Source organism: Tenebrio molitor, chromosome 7 (genome assembly GCF_963966145.1).
Source record: "Tenebrio molitor chromosome 7, icTenMoli1.1, whole genome shotgun sequence".
Lineage (NCBI taxonomy): Eukaryota > Metazoa > Arthropoda > Insecta > Coleoptera > Tenebrionidae > Tenebrio > Tenebrio molitor.
In genome coordinates this window covers 14,949,195-14,967,613 of record NC_091052.1, presented here as the reverse complement: position 1 = coordinate 14,967,613, position 18,419 = coordinate 14,949,195, and the positions used below count along the sequence as shown (strand labels likewise).

Genomic DNA, 18,419 nt, shown 5'->3' with positions numbered 1-18,419 from the left:
TCTTTAATTTAAATGATTTATTTTTTACTTGGAATGTCAATGTTAGAAAAAATTTTACTTACTTTGGATTTACATCAAATTATTCGTATTAAGAACTTTTTCAAGTGTTCAAAAAGTTGTAGATTTTAAAATAAAAATTAATTAATAAATGCTCACTTTTAATAATCACAATTATTCTAAATAAAATCCATAATTAAAAGAGTGATTATCAAGATCTTGGATCTTTAACAGATTTAAAAGTACTCAAAAAGGTCTGAATTCCATACAAAAACAACAAATTAATAAATCTTCGCTTTTGATGATATTTTTTTCTGAATAACTAACATAAAGCGAGAATTTTTACTTATCTTGGGTTTCAATTAATTTATTATGAATTTGTACAGCTCAAAAGTGTGTGGCCGGTCTAGAACATTTTGAAATTCCCAAGTAAATTATGAAAATTTTAGAAAACGTTTGAGGTTATGTCTCGGTGCGTGTGAATCATGAGCAATTTAACCTGGAAAATAATAAATAGAAATACTTTGCGGCGTCTCTGTAAGTACTTTATTGTAATATTTGAATATTTTTAACAACTACCAACGCACTTTTCCATGGGAACTTTCAAAAATCTCTAAATTCAACTTGACGGCTGAAAATTTCCCTAAGATCACCAAGGTAAAAATATAAAAAAAAATTTACTTATTTTGAATCTGCATCAGATTATTAAGAACTTTTTCAAAAGTGTTTAAAAAGCTCTAAAATCTTTAACATAAAAATTAATTAATTAATTTTCACCTTCAATAATCACTTCTAAATAAAATACTTCATTAAAAGCGTGAATTTATACTTTGCTTGGATTTTCGTCGGATTATCAAGATCTTGTACAGTTTTAAAAGAATTCAAATAGGTCTGAATTCCATACAAAAATTATAAATTAATAAATTTTCGTTTGTGGGATTTTTTTTTTTGAATAACGAAAATAAAGCGAGAATTTGTGCTTATTTTGGACTTCCATTCCGTTATTATGAATTTGTACAGTTTCAAAGAGCTCAAAAGATCTAATTTTTTTTTCTTCCATAATCACTTTTTACTTGGAAATAAATCAAAGAGAGAAATCTTATTTGTGCTGGATTTGCATTAGACTATTGTGGAAAACATAAATTTTTCTTCAAAATACTTGTAACGATTAGATAAAAAATCATCTTTTAGGACAAAGACAATTCTATATTGTTTAGAATGCAGTTACAAGAAGGATCGAGACAGGATGAATCAGCAGTTTTAGCTATTTATAGGTATAGAAACCTAGTGGTCTATAGAGTCTACGCCAATATTTATTACAAAACACAAAATAAATTCTTTTTAGTCTCAGGTTTCTCTTAAAGATTTTTACAGTATTATTTTCAGCCTAATTTATTACTCTCATGTCTAGAGACTAGCATCTTGCAATTTTTCTACTTGTCCAAAAAACAGTTTTCGAATTTCGCTAGTGAGCCACGATTTTAAGCAACTTTCCACGCTACAAGTGACTTGCATTAAGGACGACTGTGCAAATAACGTGAGGACATTACTACTAGTTATAGCCAAAACAACACGTTTCCTTACAACTATAATAGGACACCAGTGAATCAATGTCAAAATATTGCACAACTTCTGATCCAGATAGCAATTTGTCTGTTGCGAAATTTTGACATAAACCCACCGGTCACTGGAATGTTGAAAGAAAAACTTACTGCCATTTGCTGATAATTCATTCGTATTCGAAACTGGAAAGATGAAAATAAAGATTATTACACGAGAGCAAAAGAGCAGGATGTAGTATTATAGTGTGATGTAATAAATTTTGACAAAAACTGATCCGATCCCGATTGATAAATGCGTAATAAGGATGTACCAAATGGAGCGGTGGCACGTGCAATGTAGGATGGAAGACTTACAAATTACTTCTTAAGTTGGGGCAATTTAATGTTATGGCTGGCCATAAATTCTAGACGAATGTGTTGCTCCTGTCTGAAATGCGATCCTTGTAAATGTGGACGAGACGACAGCACTTTTATTAAAGGTTTTAACACGTCCACAACGAGACTCATTAAAATTATCTTGATCTGTGCATTTTTATGAACTCATTATAATGCACCGCTGATTGTGCAACGTGGCAACAAGCCGACTGCAACCGCGCATTTTTCCAAACAAACGATAAAAATCATTCGAGGTGTTTCAAAAATGCAATCTAATTTGGACAATGAAGCGATCACTGCTAATTTGTGTATTTTGTGATTGTCCCCGAGCTAAATGTTTTATTTGGACGGGAGGAGCTAAAGCTGATGCATTTAAAATGTTTTGGCCGCTGCAGTTAAAACTGCATTAGAGTTAATATGCAGGTCGGGGTTGTAATTGTGGCGATGTGAATTAGACAAATGATGGGGTGTGTTGCCAGCAATGAAAATAAATTTTATTCAACGAATTACTACGAATTGGAAGAAATTGAATAATTTGGCCGCGACGAAAGAATTTTATTGACGAGATAAAAAAATTAATTGTAGTATTACTAATAACTATAATCAAGTTGTTTGCACGGTGGTATTTTATTTAAACAAAAAGTTAAACAATGCTGTTTATTTATCGCATAATAATTACGATTTTATCCGGCTGGGTAGAATGAAATTGTTTTCGAATGACAAACAAGAAGAATAAACACAAACTCTCGTTTACCAATCGACGGAATGAGACGTTTTATAATGTGAAGAGTAGGTATTCCTTGTGAATTATTAAATTTATTATTGACTAAAAAATTATGTCTGGATTATGCTCTGAGTCACCGTGTTGATCGGCCCTCCCCTAAATGAATAATCAACGGTGCAGGGAATTTTGGGAATTGTACACAATCACTTAACCGTGAAGTTTTATTAATGACTCATATTTGAATAAGTTTGCCATTTTGGATTTTTTACGAGATGCAATAAAATCGTCAATGGACAAATTCCCAGTAAAAAGGCAACAGCAACGGTTTTGCCATTTTTTACAGAACGGTTCTTCAAATTGAATTACAAATGTTTGTGGTATGGTTTTGAGAAATGGCGAATAAGTCAAAACCGATCGTTTTCAAGAAGTTTCTTTGATACTTGACGAACAAATTTGGGGAATTTTGTTAAGCTTCATGTTTTTTAAATTTTAGATGAACGGTTGAACGGTCAAGTTAAAGAAAGAAAAGAAGAAATTTTTGGAAAAAATCGTCAAGGAAGCTGAACGATTTCAACAAATGTTTTTCACACTACATTTACCTACTAAAATTGAACATTTTTCAGCAAATGGTTTTCACGGTATTTTTAGCGACGCACTGCAAGTGTACACCTCTAAACTTCCACGTTTCTTCGTTTCCTGTTTTCTGTATCATTTTCTATTTCCTTTTTAATTGAAATTTCACAGTAATTTAATTTTTTACACACTTTCCCTGCTTTGATTTTACATTTTTAATAACTAATTTAACAAAAGTTTTAATTTATGTCTAAAATGTACTGAATCCTTAAGGGCCGGTTGCACCATCGCCAGTTAAAGTTAACTGTAGGTTAATATGCTTCGTTACTTTGGTTACCTATTGTTTATTTTTTTCGTATATTTTAAACTGTAGTTAAATTTAACTCACGTTGGTGCAACCGGCACTATATAAAATAAATTTGGTAAATAAGATTTGTGTTTTAGAATCTAACTCAGGTAATGATTTTTCAAAGAAATTATTACTGCTGCATCTTATTAAATATTATTCTTATTTTATAATAAAAACAAACAGGACAAGTTAAAGGCTGGAAAGTGTAAACTAGGTATTATTCTCTGCAAAACTAAAGAAAAATATAAATATATAAGTATAAAAAAACAAAACAGATTATAAATACCTAACTATGTATTATAAAAATATATCAGAATATTTTTGCACAGATGTTTAAAAGTTCCCTTTTTTTGGAAACTTTGTCCTGACACTCTAGGTTTTGTTTTCCTTTTTAAAAAATGTGTAGATATTTTTTATGGGGTGGGTTATTAATTTTTTATTTTAATTTCATTTTTTGAAGTTTTTCTTTCTATGTTGATTTTTGAGCAAATCTCTTTCGATCAAAAATGAGGCAGTCTATTTTAATTGATTTCTATGTGAAAAAAAAAACAAAAGAAAGAACAAAACCAAACAAAAATTGCTTTAAACAGCGAGGTTATGTCTTAGTCGTGTGTTCGGTGTTTTACTCGGTGTTTTAAATAAAACATTGTTTGTCAAAATCGTGATAATTTTTGACCGACGTCGAAATGATGAAGGAAATAACGGTTTTTTAAAAGTCGCAGAAGTTATCAGTTTTTGAAATTTTTTAAAAGTGATTTGGATTATAATTTTTTTAATTTGTCGTTTGTGTGGACGGTTCTGGTGGGTAAGCTGGCCGGTCAAGAGGAGTCAAAACAGGCAATTTATCAGGAATCATCAATCCGACGGGATGGAAGTTGGTCCATGGGAAGATGCGACCGCAATAAGTTATTCGTCCCAGACTCTTGTCCCGACACAAAGCCTTAAGTACATCCAATTTATTATCTTTTATTTGTGAACGACCGTCGATTTGTAACTCTACGTTTGTGGTCCCAAAGACACGAGTTGTTTACATCGATACATTATTGTCTATTGTTGGGAGTGCCGTTTAGTACCTTTTAGTGAGAATTAAAATAAACCACGTCGATATTGAAGTGTAAATGCGTTTGTCGGCTGTTGGAGACAAATGGCAGTCGATTTGTTTGCCCGACCTCCGCAATTTCCGCCATTCTAAAGGAGAAAAGAGGATCTCGAATGTGCGCTTTTATAAATCATCCGTCACGAGATTAGCAGAAGGTCTTCGAGCGACTTACGTCTGTGTCTAGATTTTGAGCGATCTAGTAGAGCTACTTACAAGCTCCTGCAACGTGGACCTTCCGCATCCAGGGGTAGATCTGTCTGTCTCCCGTCTCCTCGTCGTCGTCGTCTTCGTCGTTGTTCGTCGAGCTCCCTTGTCCGTCGTCCCCGTCGTCGGGCTCGTCGGAGCCATTGTCCTCGAGCCTGAGCCCCAACTCCTGCAGGTGCTGTCCTGCGGGTGAGGCCCTCGAGTCCTGCCCGTGTCCGACAGACGCGGGACTGCACACACTAGATTTCACATCACTGTTTTGCGAGTTCGGGGTAATGTCAGCTAAGTTTTGTAGAATATTCGAGGAACTAGTGACCGGCGATTGCGAGCTCTGCAGGTTGCCGCAGGAGACGAGCGACTGCTGGTCGTCGTGCAAGATGGGTGGCCGAATTTGGTGGTGTATGGGTGGGCCATGATGCGAGTGTATCTGGGGGTGGTAATAATTACCGTAGGTGCCGTAGCCGCCGTTGGGCAGCGGCACGGTCGACGAGCCGTACGAGGGCTGGTGGTGGTTGTGGTAGCCCCCGTACTGGAGGTGGTGCTGCTGCTGCGAGATGTGGTGGTTGCCGAAGAAGTCGCCCGTGGGGGACGGGATGTAGCTGTTCTGGCTGTACTCCTCGCTCGGCGGGAACTTGGGGTCCACCACCACGCCGGCGATGTGCTGGGGCTGCTGGTACGTCGACGGCAGGGCCGCTCCAGGGTTCATCAAAAACGAGCTCATGATCATTAATTTTTCCTCACTTCTCGGCAAAAGCTCGGCCAGATAGCGGCCGAGAGTTGTTCGGTGGGGGGTTTACTACGCACTAGGTTATCGCATAGAGGCTCTTTTTTATGTTCCCCTACTACACCAAAGCTCCGCTGGTCGCCTCGACGCTCCGCCCACGGAACCCAATTAACTGGCCACGTGACGTCGATCTACCAATCGCGCGCCTTGACGTCACCGACCATGATGGATGACGCTACTCGGCCGCCGGGTGGGGGTCACATGCACGCGGTCGGATTCAACATCGCACCGCGATCACTCTTTATTCCCGGCACTGCTTAATTAAAACGCATCACTGTTATTATCTCTTAAACTCTTCTCCACCCTTCTCTCGATCACTGGAATTGTCACTGTTCTTGACTCGCAACTCGATCTGCAGCGCACACGACCATTCTGCCTCCCAGCCGCGGCTGAACTGGAGGTTGGTGAAAAGCTCCAACTTCCAAGTATACTCCTCCCACTTCGCTGCCTACTTCTACACGTCGCCGCTTATCAAACCTTTCTCTTGCGCAGTTCCCTCTCGTCCTCATGGGAGTAAAAGAGAACGAGAAGGAGTCTTCAGCGCCGTCATCATGTGCGCCTCTTGGGAACTTCGATGTTTTCGGAAATATCGCCCCGATACTCCACAATGATTCGCTGGAAATACACTTTTTTACAACAAACTCATAATTTGCCATCACATGATCAAAATGTCTAATTAGTACAAGAAAAATGCATTTGGACGAGGGGAAAAACGGGAACCGACGCCTCCTAATGCCAACTTCTTTATCTATCATTAATAATCCTCTGACAGGACGAAAATGTGTGCTTATTGTATTTGTATTTTCATTTTATCAAATGTGACGGAATACCGGCGAGGCGACTATTTTTAAACTGCTAATTCCGTCGGCAGCGTTACGCAACAAGACGATACTCCACCTCACAAGACTCTTTCCGTCACATTTTTACAAAATTTTGTCTCCAACAAATTTCTAGACAATTCTCACGATTTCAGCAAGCTCCCCATCACCTTTTGTAGTAACGGTGAAGCTCTCTGGAGACTATTGCCTCGTTCTCATGTCAAAAATGACTGTTCGTCGTCGGCGTTTCAAAGGAATTGCCAGTCTGTCTCGAATCCTCCAGGCATTTGAGAAATTTTCTAATTTCGTATATATCGGCACCGGAGAACCCTTTATGGTCCTCACCTGATGACTGTTGCACCGGAGTGACTTGCTGAATCTCGAGAGACTCATAACATGTTCCGCTGGCGTTTATCGCAACGTCCTGAAAAATAATGTCAAACAAATAATAAGAATTGTGGAAGCGTCCCCGATCCATCACGATGGGACAAAAGCGGTGTTTTCGTGATAGTCACAATATTGATTCGGTCGTGAAATCGCAGTATCGATTCCTGATCGTCAGGATCCATTAACGTGTTTTGTCGGGAGCGTCTTCGGAGTTAATGTTTCGTAATGTCGTCCGGAAGCAACGGAAAAAGTGAGAGCCCCAAATGCACATATTATTTATAATAGCAGGAAAGAAAACATGTCATGTCTGGAAACGTCGCCAAATGTAAACGAAGAGCAGACGGAAGCACGTCCCACGAACGAAGACCTAAAATATTCAACAGCACATCGCAAAAGTGTTCAAAAACAGAGCTATCCTAAGAATCAGACATCATTTATCAAGTATGTCGTGTGGTCCGGTGACTCCCACCATATTGAATATCGGCCACCACTGACATTTACAAATGAATAATAATTGTGTCCTTTTACTTTCAACAATGGCTCTGATGCGGCTTTATGCATCTACTAAGCACTGTCACTCGGTAGGCCGTTCGTGACTTACGATCTAATACAGACCGATTCGATCTATATTCCATCAGCAAACGTTGCTTGCCAGGTTTAGGATCACAACACATCCGTTGGTAGCCGGCTCTGTCAATACAAGAAATCTGATTGCGGTAAACAGCTGATTCGTGCATTGTGTCGATCAGACATGAGGTTGAAGTTGATCTGGTATCGACGAGATTTGAAAAACGCGATATACACAGTTCAACAAGATGGAGCGTCCGCGCACACTGTTTACGAATTTGCGATTAAAGGTGAAATAGATTTTTTCAATCAATTTAATTCATTCCAATTTGATAGAGAAAATAAAAATTTCTAGACAAACAAATTCTGGAATGTGATGTTTTAAGAAAAAACGAAAGAAAACAAAAAACTGTGGCGAATTTTAATTGTTTTCTAAAATTAATTTGTAGATACTTCTAGTACACATTTACATTATTTGTATGACGTCGCATGGACATATACTATACCTAGGTAGGTACTATACTACTATGTATGTATACTATAGGTACTACCTACAGTAGATAAACGTTTTATTTTAATGTAAAAAATGCAATAAAATCAACAGAAAAAAGAAATGAACAAAAGAGGAGTCGAAGATAAAAAAGAACAAGAATTTAGAAACCATAAAAATCATTGAAATGTTATCAAAAATGAATTGAGAAATATTTAAAGTCCTCTTTATTCGGTTTTGTGTTTTTTTTAACGAATAGGTAAAGATGAGAATGCTGAAAGAAGAAAGAATGTAATATTAGAATATGTATTTCTGTTTCTTATTTTCACTTTTGTAATATTTTTTAGAGCATTTAAAATACCTAATTACCTACATATTTTAAAAACTCGTCTCCCATTTCTTGTTATAAAATACATAAACATTTTAAATATAAAATTAGAAATATTTGTTCAAGAGAAAATAATGACAAAAAGATGGTTGGAGAAAATTGACAGTGACGTATTAAAAAATGAAATAAAAAAACCAACTGCAAGATGAACACACACTTATTTTCCAAATGAAACTTTAACTTATTTAAGGCCCGGTTTCTGGAACGGTCCGATAACTTAACGGCCGGTTAAATCAAGCGTTGCTATAGAAACGCTAGAAAGTGACCAATCACATTACATGATTTTTGTATTTATCGGAGAGTTAACTAACTGGCCAAATAAAATGTTTCCAGAAACCGAGCCTAAATAAATCTAAATAATTATGTGTTTCGGATAACTACCGCCTGTGATAAAATTATTAATTTTCTAATTAACCTTTTTAGTAAAAACTAAGTAAAAGAAAATTTTTGCTTGTAATTTTTTCAGTCTGTTAAAATACTTGAAAAGTAAGGAAAAGAATAAATTCGCCAAGACATGTTTTTTTCAAATTCAATTTTAATTTAGATAATGTGTATTTTTTAAAACTAAAGAAAAAAGAAACAATAAAAAAGTACAAAGTAGAAATATGAAAAAAAAAAACAAAAATCCAAGTTAAATCGAAATAAAATAGGTTATAAAGTTCAGAAGAGGAGAAATAAAGTGAAAGCTTTGGAGGTGGGAAAGCTGCAGGCGACTAAATGAAAGAAGGGTTGATTGTGAAATCTTGATAAGAGAAAAGTTGGTAAAGTCCCTATTAATGCTGGGGCAGAGAATTATTTGAAAGGAGATTAAAGAAAATATGAATGAATTAATGTAGAGATGTGAAAGAATAAAATGGGAAAAAAAATGAAATTCAACAGAAAGGAGAAAAAAATAGTCATATAGGTACCTAACATTCACCAAAACAAAATTGATAGATTTAAGTCAGAGTTATTACAAGTTACTCATGTTTATTTTTACTCGTCTGATTTTATTGTTAATTAAATCATTAATTTAAACGAAACCATCATAGAGTACTAAGAAAAGAACTATTGTTTGCTAAAGAAATAATTCACACAATGGCGTTTGACATCTATTGCTTGACAACCAGCGAAGCTACGCCATACGTTAAAGCAAACAAAAGCTATCACCAGTCTAGGCGACTACAATTATTTTTGAAAGCTCTTTGCATTCTACGGGGTATGTATACTATCCATTTACTAAACTCCCGCACTGTCAAAGTGTTTGCAAGTTGCCGCACTGTCGTTCTGAGACTAGTAATTTTTACTTTAGCGTTGGCGCAAAAAATTAAAATTCTTTCATTCAAAGTATTACTTACACGAAATGGGTGAACAAGAAGAAGATATGAAACGTAAAACAATACTGTTAACGGCCAGAGAGAAGCAGGGTATTGTTAATTATTGTTTGGAAAGAAGAGAATTAACTCCATTAACATAACCCAACTTTTCTTGTTGACGTTTTTATAACTAGATTTTGTGTACGGAGAGTAAATGATTGTCTGATCCAGATTGCTATGAAAACTTGTCAAATTTTTAATATGCCGCTTAAACTGAGACAAGTTTCAACTGTATTTTGCTTCGAGTAACGTTAAATACTATTAATATCAACACCATCACCAGGGGAATAGTAATCCTCCCATCATACTGCTACATAGAGTACCTACAACGTGTTTCACGTAACTTTCCAACCCTAACGAACTTTAAATACAAAAAAAAATTACGGTCGCGAGCAAAAATTCTGGCCGTCAATGTCATTCAAAATTTGGTTAGATTGTCGCAAATTAAAAAATTATCCCTGCCTGATTATGCCCATGTCAACAAAGTGTCAAAAAAATGAGAAAAAAATGACAACTAATGTCATCCAACATGATGATAGGTTATGATTTTTACGACCGTTTTACAATGGAGCATTTTCCATTGCGTCAAAGCATGATTTTTGCGACCAGTTTTTTTGCTGGCGACAGTAAGTTTAAGACTATAAATTAAATTGTCAATTTGACAGTCATTAAGGTCAGGGGCTTCCAAAAATATAATAATTAAATTGTATTTTTGGGATCTAGCATTTTGTGACTACTGAATATTGAGTTCGGTGTAGATATCGGAAAGTTACGTGAAACACCTTGTATATTCAATATGTAATTGGTACGAGACCAAATCCTAACGGATCAATATTGAGAACACCTTGTCCTTTGACCCCATCTTTTTTTCCTACATGAATAACTGTGTTTTTCAGGAGAAATATGTAGGTCTTGCAGGTTTTTCAATCAAATCTTAAATTTATTTAAGAACATACACAACACAGATTGTAGAGATAAACCGGCTGCAGATATTTATGGGTCCACCCTTTTTCTCAAATCGTCGACAATTTCATCAGATACTGGTGGCCATCCTGATGATTTACCCTTGTACTGGTTGTTAAAAACCTGTTCAGTTGTTCTCAATTCATCCAATGTGAGTTAACAAAGAATCATGGTGAATGTTGTCCAGATATTTTGCCTGTAATTCATTTTTACCAACAGATCCATTCATCATTAAGAAACCTTCCAGTTCGAAAGAAAGAAACAATGAACGTGTTCCGTGCAATAGAATAAACCATCTTCAAGAAAATAAAGCTAAAATAAAACACAAAACATTAAAACCTAACCTCACAAATGTTGCCAGGCTGTTTACCTCTAAAAACGGACGTATTTGTAATTTGCATTGAAAGATATAGATTTTTGGTATTTATTAACTGATTAAACAAAAACAAAACGTCAATGTGAAAACTGACAGTTAATTATTAAGAATTAAATTGAGCATCAAAAAGGCGACACCATATTTTTTTTTTCCAAAGCTGGCTTGACCCGACAATCATTTATAGACACACTCTCTGTAGTTGCAGAGAATTATTATAAAACGTATGTAAAGAAAACTACGTAGGGGTGGATTAATAAAAAGAAATATGAAATTTAGTTGAACGCTGAAGAAGATTTTCTCAAAGTAGAAGAAAAAATAAAGAAATAATTTCTAAAAATAAAAAAGCAATTGCGACACATGGTGGTCATCATTGTTAAATTTTTTATCGATCTTTCTATTGTTGCTTCAACGCTAATTTTTTTTGCGCCAGTACACATCTTCATCTTAATTTACATTTACGCCTGTTCTTGCAAAACACCATAAAAACTCCATCCTTCTCGATGACACACTTCAATTCTTCATTACCTACTGTTGTGTAACATGATTAATTAGCAACGACGCCAATTCAGGTATTACCATCACATCCATACACTCAGACAATCAATTTAAATATTATTACATGGTAACATTTTTTCTTTTATGAACAGAAAACTGGAACCAATTTATTCTCTCTTTATTTTTAGTCGTTGCAACGGACAAAACAAGCCGAACGACGTTCTTTGTTCGAAAATAGTTCGCTTAAATCCCTTCAAATCACGGAGACCATTATGGCCAACTAGAGTCAATGCAGTAAATGGCAACGGTCATTATTTATCCAGTCTGGACCGTCTCTCAATAGGCAGATTCTGTCTCGACCTTCACCCACTAATTACAAACTAACCCATTTCGGTGTGTTTTCCACCCAGGAAATTTTTGTCGAGGCGAGCGTGACCCATGAGCGACGTACATTGTTGCATTTTTCTAGATGCAAATGCGTTTCTAATATCTCTCGACTGTACGGAATGACAGTGATCAATCGGCGATCATACAAGTCGTATTCATGGAGTTTATTTTTATTGTCCAGACAAGACAAGAAGGATGTCGGTGAGGTATCCGTGTTTGTTCATGTACCTTAGTATATGCAAATGAAAGTTTCTCGTCGAATTAAAGAATCGATAATTAGTTGCGAATCGAATAAATACTGATCAGGGGGGATCTCCCGGATTATTTATAATCATTAGGACGATCATATTGAGAGTGATGGTCCGCTTGACACTCTGATTTATTGTCTTGAGTGTCTTGAGAGAGAAAAAGCAAAATGGGTGCACCTGTTAGGATTGTTTAATTTTCAATCGCGGCTCGAACTAATCCGGTAATTGGGTCGACCATGATGGTCGCAGAAAAAGTCCCACACAGGTAATTGCAGGTGGGTATAATTTATGGCGATCGTAAACTCCGGCCAGTAATCAGTCGGGGCACAGAAGGGTTATAAACTATTCGTGTGATTTATTATCTTATTAGTTCCGGGTTGGAGTCTTGCAAATTCGTCGAAATGCCATGCAAAAACGCAATTTTCCGACTCCATACAACTTCTTAATTTTCTTATCAATCATAATCAAGTCGGTGGAGCGAATTCCTCAGTTAAATTGCTCGACGAAAGTTCGCCGGAGAATTTTATCTCCAGGAAGAGAGTTTCCGTTTGATAAGCAAACATCTCATTTAGGCCAGATCGGCTTGTGTGATTGATTGGTTTTTGGACGGCTGCATTCCCACGAAATATGCTCCGAAAAATCAGTTGCTTATGCAACCGAGACAACAAATGACGAGTGCGTGATTGATGTCTCGATCGCTACAATGCAATCATTGCACCGCACCTGTTTGCAGGATTTGGGACAATATGTGCCACTTTATTAATTTGGTAATGGAAGTTTGACGAGGGAAGAGCAACTTAACAGGAATTTTCAATTTGGAGGCGAGCATGGGAGCGGCTGTTCCATATAATAACGCGTCGCCATTAAATTAAAATTTCAATAACGCCGCATAAATTTATATAACCCTCAAGGTAAACATATTTTTCTTGATGGCGTAAACAGTGGATTTTTGCGGGAGCCGCGAGCTTTCGACGCCCGACAGGAGACCGACGAATTTCGATCGACCAGTCATCCTTACTAAGCTCGAATCTGATTGCATTTCCGTGTTTTGACGTTTATTTCAATTCAATTAGTGGGGCGCTACTTAAATTGTAATTAATTAACTGGGCCACTTCTGACCGGTTATCTGTTGACTTGGATCTGAAATTTCCGATTATCTCATTTTTTGTGGTGGATTTTAGGCGATGTGGCCGAATAACCTGGATACTGGATCAAAACATCGATAATATAATTAACCTACAGATATCAAGTTTAATTTGGAAATGGGGTGAGGATGATTGACACGTCTAAGTGGTGTTTAAATTAAGTTCGAATCAGACATTTATAAAGTAGCGACTACATTTCTCCCTTTACTAATACATCTCTTTCGTCTCCACCTAGATTCAAAAATGAATTCGCTCCACTTCGTAATTAAGGGCTCTGGAAATGTCTTCCATAAACTCCTATACACGACGGAAAAATTCATACATACTTCGAATTGCAGTTGGAGGCAAATGTTTTTATATTTCCCTTTTTATTTGTTATTATTCATTCGTCTGAATAAAATTTTTTCCCGTTCTTCGGTCGTATACAGAATGAATGTAATACCCGATCGATGAAATGGTGAGACAGAGAAAGACTGTATATAATGTAGAGATTAGGCAGAAGAGAATAAGAAAGAAGTAATCGAAAAGAAAAAGGAAAAATATTGTTGGGCAAAAAGTTTATTGAAAGAAAATCTTATATTGAAGTAAACAAATAAAGAAAACAAACCGTGATAAGAGTACAGAAGTAAAAAAGAAACTAAAGAAATACATATTTAATAGATTATTTCCTTCATGTGTTTAGCAACCAATTGCGTGACAAATATTGACCAATCAAAACGAGAAAACAAAAAATAACCCGATAAAATTTCTCTAAAATGCAAACTGTGCAATAATCTGATAAAAAATGTCGGTACCTGATTTTTTTTTAAATTATTTTGAAGAAAAAGGATTGGAAATAATGCGTTTGGTTTCATTCTATTCAGGAAATAATCAGCCGTATACCCCTCGTGCAAAATTTTAATATCGGCATTTTTTTTGCTAATGAACTCAAACATCCATAAATTATTCGGTCAGAAGACCAATTATTATCAAATAAAAGCCCTCGACTTCGTCTCGTGCTCTTATTTGCTAATAATTGATCTTCTGACTTCATTTATGGATGTTTTCGTTCATTAGCAAAAAAATTTCCGATAAAAAATTTTGCACTTGGGATATAATAAGTGATAATATATTTTTTTTATCACACTTGCAGGAGAGGATAGAAGTAAAGTGCAATAACTTTCTGTTTCTGGTAATTTCTGGAATATGTGTTCAATAAGAAAAATGATGGATAAGATTTTGAAAGAAGATAACACGAGATGTAGGAACAAATAGATATGTAGGATAAAAGAAAAAGAGGTTTAAAAATGAATTTATCAGAAGAACAAGAAGAAGAATGATGGTGAATAGATCCATGTATGTCGTCTGTGTGTAGAAGTAGACCTAAAGCGTAATCAAAATAATTAAAACAGAATAAAAAGTAAGTTTCTAATATTTAGAATGTCTGGAAATAAAAATAAAGTAAATAAACAAAAATGAAAATATAAAAGAAAATTTAGAAAGATGAAGAGAGAGTAAAGTAGGCGGCTTATCGATTAGAGGAGAATTTTAGTCGTGGAAAAAGGAAAATCAAGAAAAATAATAGAAATCACATCACTAAAAAAATAATAAAAAGAATGGATTAGAAAAATCAAGCTGCACAGAAAAAAAAATGCTGCACGTTATTGGAATGTGGATAATAAAATAGATTAAGAAAAAAGAGAAAGAACAAAAAAAAAAGAAGTGACAGAATCTATTCGAGAAAAAGGAAATACATTATTGAAGTAAATAAAACAAAAAGAAATAAAAGAGATTTTTAAAATGGAGAAATAAAGCTTGAGAAAGTGAGAAACAAATATGTATAACAAACTGAAAATACAAATACATATTCCTAAGATTCTATATCTACAGTGTGTACTGCTTAAGATGATGTAAAAAGGAGTTAAGAGTTGCAGTGCGACACACTGTATATGAAAATAAAAGTGATAATTATTCTGGAGACATGAAAATAAATGGGAAAGAACGTAGAGCAGTTAATACATGGTAATAAAGAATGACAAAACATAAAAATGGTAGACGTGGGAATAGAATGAAGAAAAAAGTACAAATTAAATCTCTCTAGTAAATAATTAATAAAAAGCGTAAATGAATAAATCTATTAGGTCAGATCGAGAGATCCAGAACCAGGACAATATAAAAATCTAATAGGTATATCAGAGTACATAATACAGAGTATCGCAAAATTAACGTATTCCAAGTCGGGGGTCTTGTAGGGAAAAATCGCAGGAATCTCGAAAAAATAAAACAAAAAATATAAGGGGGGTCTTTACAAAGATATATGGGTCTGAAGGTTCAAACTTTTCATCATCTTTTCTTCAAATAAAAAATATAAATGGTCGACATTCATTTTGAAATATAGTGAGGATGATTATGTAAAATATTAAAATATAAATGAAAAGACGTTTCTTGAAAAAACAGCTTTATCTCGAAAAAATAAAAGTTTTATTTTTCCAATTTTTGTTCAAAAGGGAAGTATAACATAGCTAGAATGTTAATCAGGTACTTTTGAACAAATATTGGCAACTTTGATATTTTTTTCAGTGACAGCAATTTTTTTTTTTACATTTTTACTTGGTCAACAGGATGTCCCCTACTAAGCCCCGAACTCGGAATACCATAATTTTAAGACAATTAATATGAAAAAAAAAAGAATGAAGCACAGTTAAGAGGAAGCAGAGAAAGCAAACTTGCAAAAGCAAGACAAATATCTTTACAAAGAGCATATAATAAAGAGTTTATAAGAATTTACAAGAGCAGCTTTGAGTTTTTAACATCTGGAGGACAAGTTTGGTTTGAATTTAATTGTTTAAATATCCAATCGCGAAGATTTGTGGAAAAATAAATGAATCTATTGCAAAGAAAAATCCGCACTTTTTATCAGATACTTTCCAATTTTATATAAAAATTTCCTTCTGTAATTAACACTAGGAGAATATTTAAACGACAACAACACTTCAATAATTATTTACAGTAAGAGTAAGGAAGGCAAAGCTTTCGTTCACGCGAATTGCGATGCAATTCAAGTGAACGAAAGAGGCCTTACTCTCGAGTGCTGTATTTGGTTTTGTTCGATACCTCCTTAAAAAGTGAGAGCTAGATTCACAAAACTCAAATAATTTGCAAATCGCCAAATACAATGTTTCAACAATATCAGTTGTCATGGTTTTGAATTTGCAATGTCTTACCGGGTTTCGTGAATGATCCCCTTAGTCTCTAACCTTGTATTCAACATTTTAAATAAAAATAAATCACATTTTTGGATGGATCTGCTGCTATGGAAAAAAATAAAATACAAAATAAATAAAGTTCTGTAACGTCAATAAAGTGGTTGTGTGCACCTTGTGGAAATTGTGGAAATGGAAGAGTTCCTGGTGATGTCCTGGAAGAGGCAAGTGCCGAGAGGTACCAAATGGTGCCTAAAAAATCAAAATCAGAAAGAATTGGAAAAATTTACGAGTGAATGAAAACCAGTGAGTGAAAGACAGTGAGCGGAAACCGATGAACGAAAGTGAACTGTACGAAAGAGAAACCTTCACCGACTGGTAACAATGGACACAGACTCGCTTTCTGGGAGGTATCGAATAAAATATTTTGAAAAATATATAGAGCTTTCAAAAATAATCAAGTTCAAGTAGTCTGGTATGTACTTGCTTTTGTTTCCGTTAATGTATGACGTAGCTTCAAACAATAAATGTCAAATGTCATTTATTTGTCGAATAAGCAGCGGAGTGAATTGTTTCTTTTGCAACAGTTTATTTTTAAACAATTATATATTTCCAAAATTTGTAAATATGTATTTACGCAATTGTTTTCGAACGTCTTTTAACATTTTTAATCATAATCTCCGTAGTACCTACTATAATTTCTTAAACTTTTAAAAAAGGATCATGCAATATTTCAAAACCTCTCTATTTCATAACAACAAACATACCTACATATTTTTACCTTTTACTCTTTTACTTTACTTTAATTGTTTTCTGTTTAAATACCTATGTATATTTTTGGTGGGTAATTTCGTCGTGATCGCATTAATTCGCAAGTATCTGTGCATAAAACGTCCCTGATCCCGTCTGAGTTCCCGACAAATGTATTCGTAAGCTGGCGGTGTTCTCCCTTCGCAACCCTCCTTTCGAATTCCTGAAGCACCCTTCGAATTTTAGAAATACACATTTTGACATTTCGATTCATATTTCATGCAACCCAGACACAAATAAAACACGGAGTCGTTGCACGGGTGGTGAGTGAGTCGTGACGTCATCGATTTCAGCCCGGTGTACAATGATGAATTTATCCTTCTTGTGACAACCGAGCCGTCATCACGCCCAGTCATTTTACTATAATGTCACTTTACACTCCAGCTCCCGGTGGTCAAGTCCATTACCAGGAATTTATCGTGGCGTCCTCAAAGTGTTCCACTTGTCATCCGCCATTAACACGGAGTTAATTGTTTCAGGTGGGATCGATTATTCTCCGTGTGCCGGATTAAAACAATAACGCGCAGACATCAGACATTTAAAATAAAGAAAGAGAGAGAGCGGGGAAGGAGGAACTGTCAGGGCGAAGTAGGACTCGGCTCGAGGGCAGAACGTAATCTTGAAGGGTAGATATAGAAAGACTCTTTCCGAACGTTCGTTTCTTATATACAATATTTTTTCTCTGGGAAAACTTTGTTGTTTGAAGCTGTGCGCTGCTAAGCGATCATTAATCATGGGTAAGTTTCAGAGTGAGTGACGTGTCGGAACAGTCCGCGGCCCCCTCGACTCAAAGAACTCCGGGGAGCTTTCAGAAAATTGCAACATCTCGGATACGAGGAGCTGATCCGGCGATGAACTCTCAAATAAAGGATTCTTCTATTTGATGACGCAGCACAACATTTGCAGAATGGGGGATTTGTTTTAGCTTAATTAAATCCACTGATCAAATTGACGTTCACCTATACCAACACCAAATCCACTTTTTTTCTACCTGGAACACAATTTACACTTCGTGCTTTCGCCGCAGAAAGTGAAAAAAGGATAGTTCACGCGAAAGCATACATTACGACTCGTATGAAGACGTGGCGGCAGGATTTTAAAATTCTGCACAATAAATCTTGTCGAGAGTGTGTGTTCAGAA

The 18,419-nt window shown here is 35.5% G+C and overlaps 1 protein-coding gene and 1 long non-coding RNA gene across 3 annotated transcripts in view; one reads left to right on the top strand and one right to left on the bottom strand.

Annotated features, from left to right (window-relative positions):
- The window catches only part of Dfd (Deformed), a 15,805-nt gene extending 9,706 nt beyond the window's left edge, over positions 1–6,099 (bottom strand). The window contains exons 1-2 of one of the 2 annotated variants that reach the window (XM_069053981.1): positions 4,893–6,099; positions 1,710–1,742 (exon numbers count right to left, since the gene is read on the bottom strand). In XM_069053981.1, the coding sequence (XP_068910082.1) occupies positions 1,710–1,742; positions 4,893–5,610 (751 nt within the window). In that variant the 5' untranslated portion in view covers positions 5,611–6,099. The remainder of the gene's footprint in view (positions 1–1,709; positions 1,743–4,892) is intronic. The other variant, XM_069053982.1, reaches the window with a different exon arrangement.
- On the top strand, positions 4,148–18,419 carry LOC138135282 (uncharacterized). The gene is made up of 3 exons (XR_011160914.1): positions 4,148–4,525; positions 17,758–17,904; positions 18,027–18,419. It is a non-coding gene; the product is annotated as an uncharacterized lncRNA (long non-coding RNA).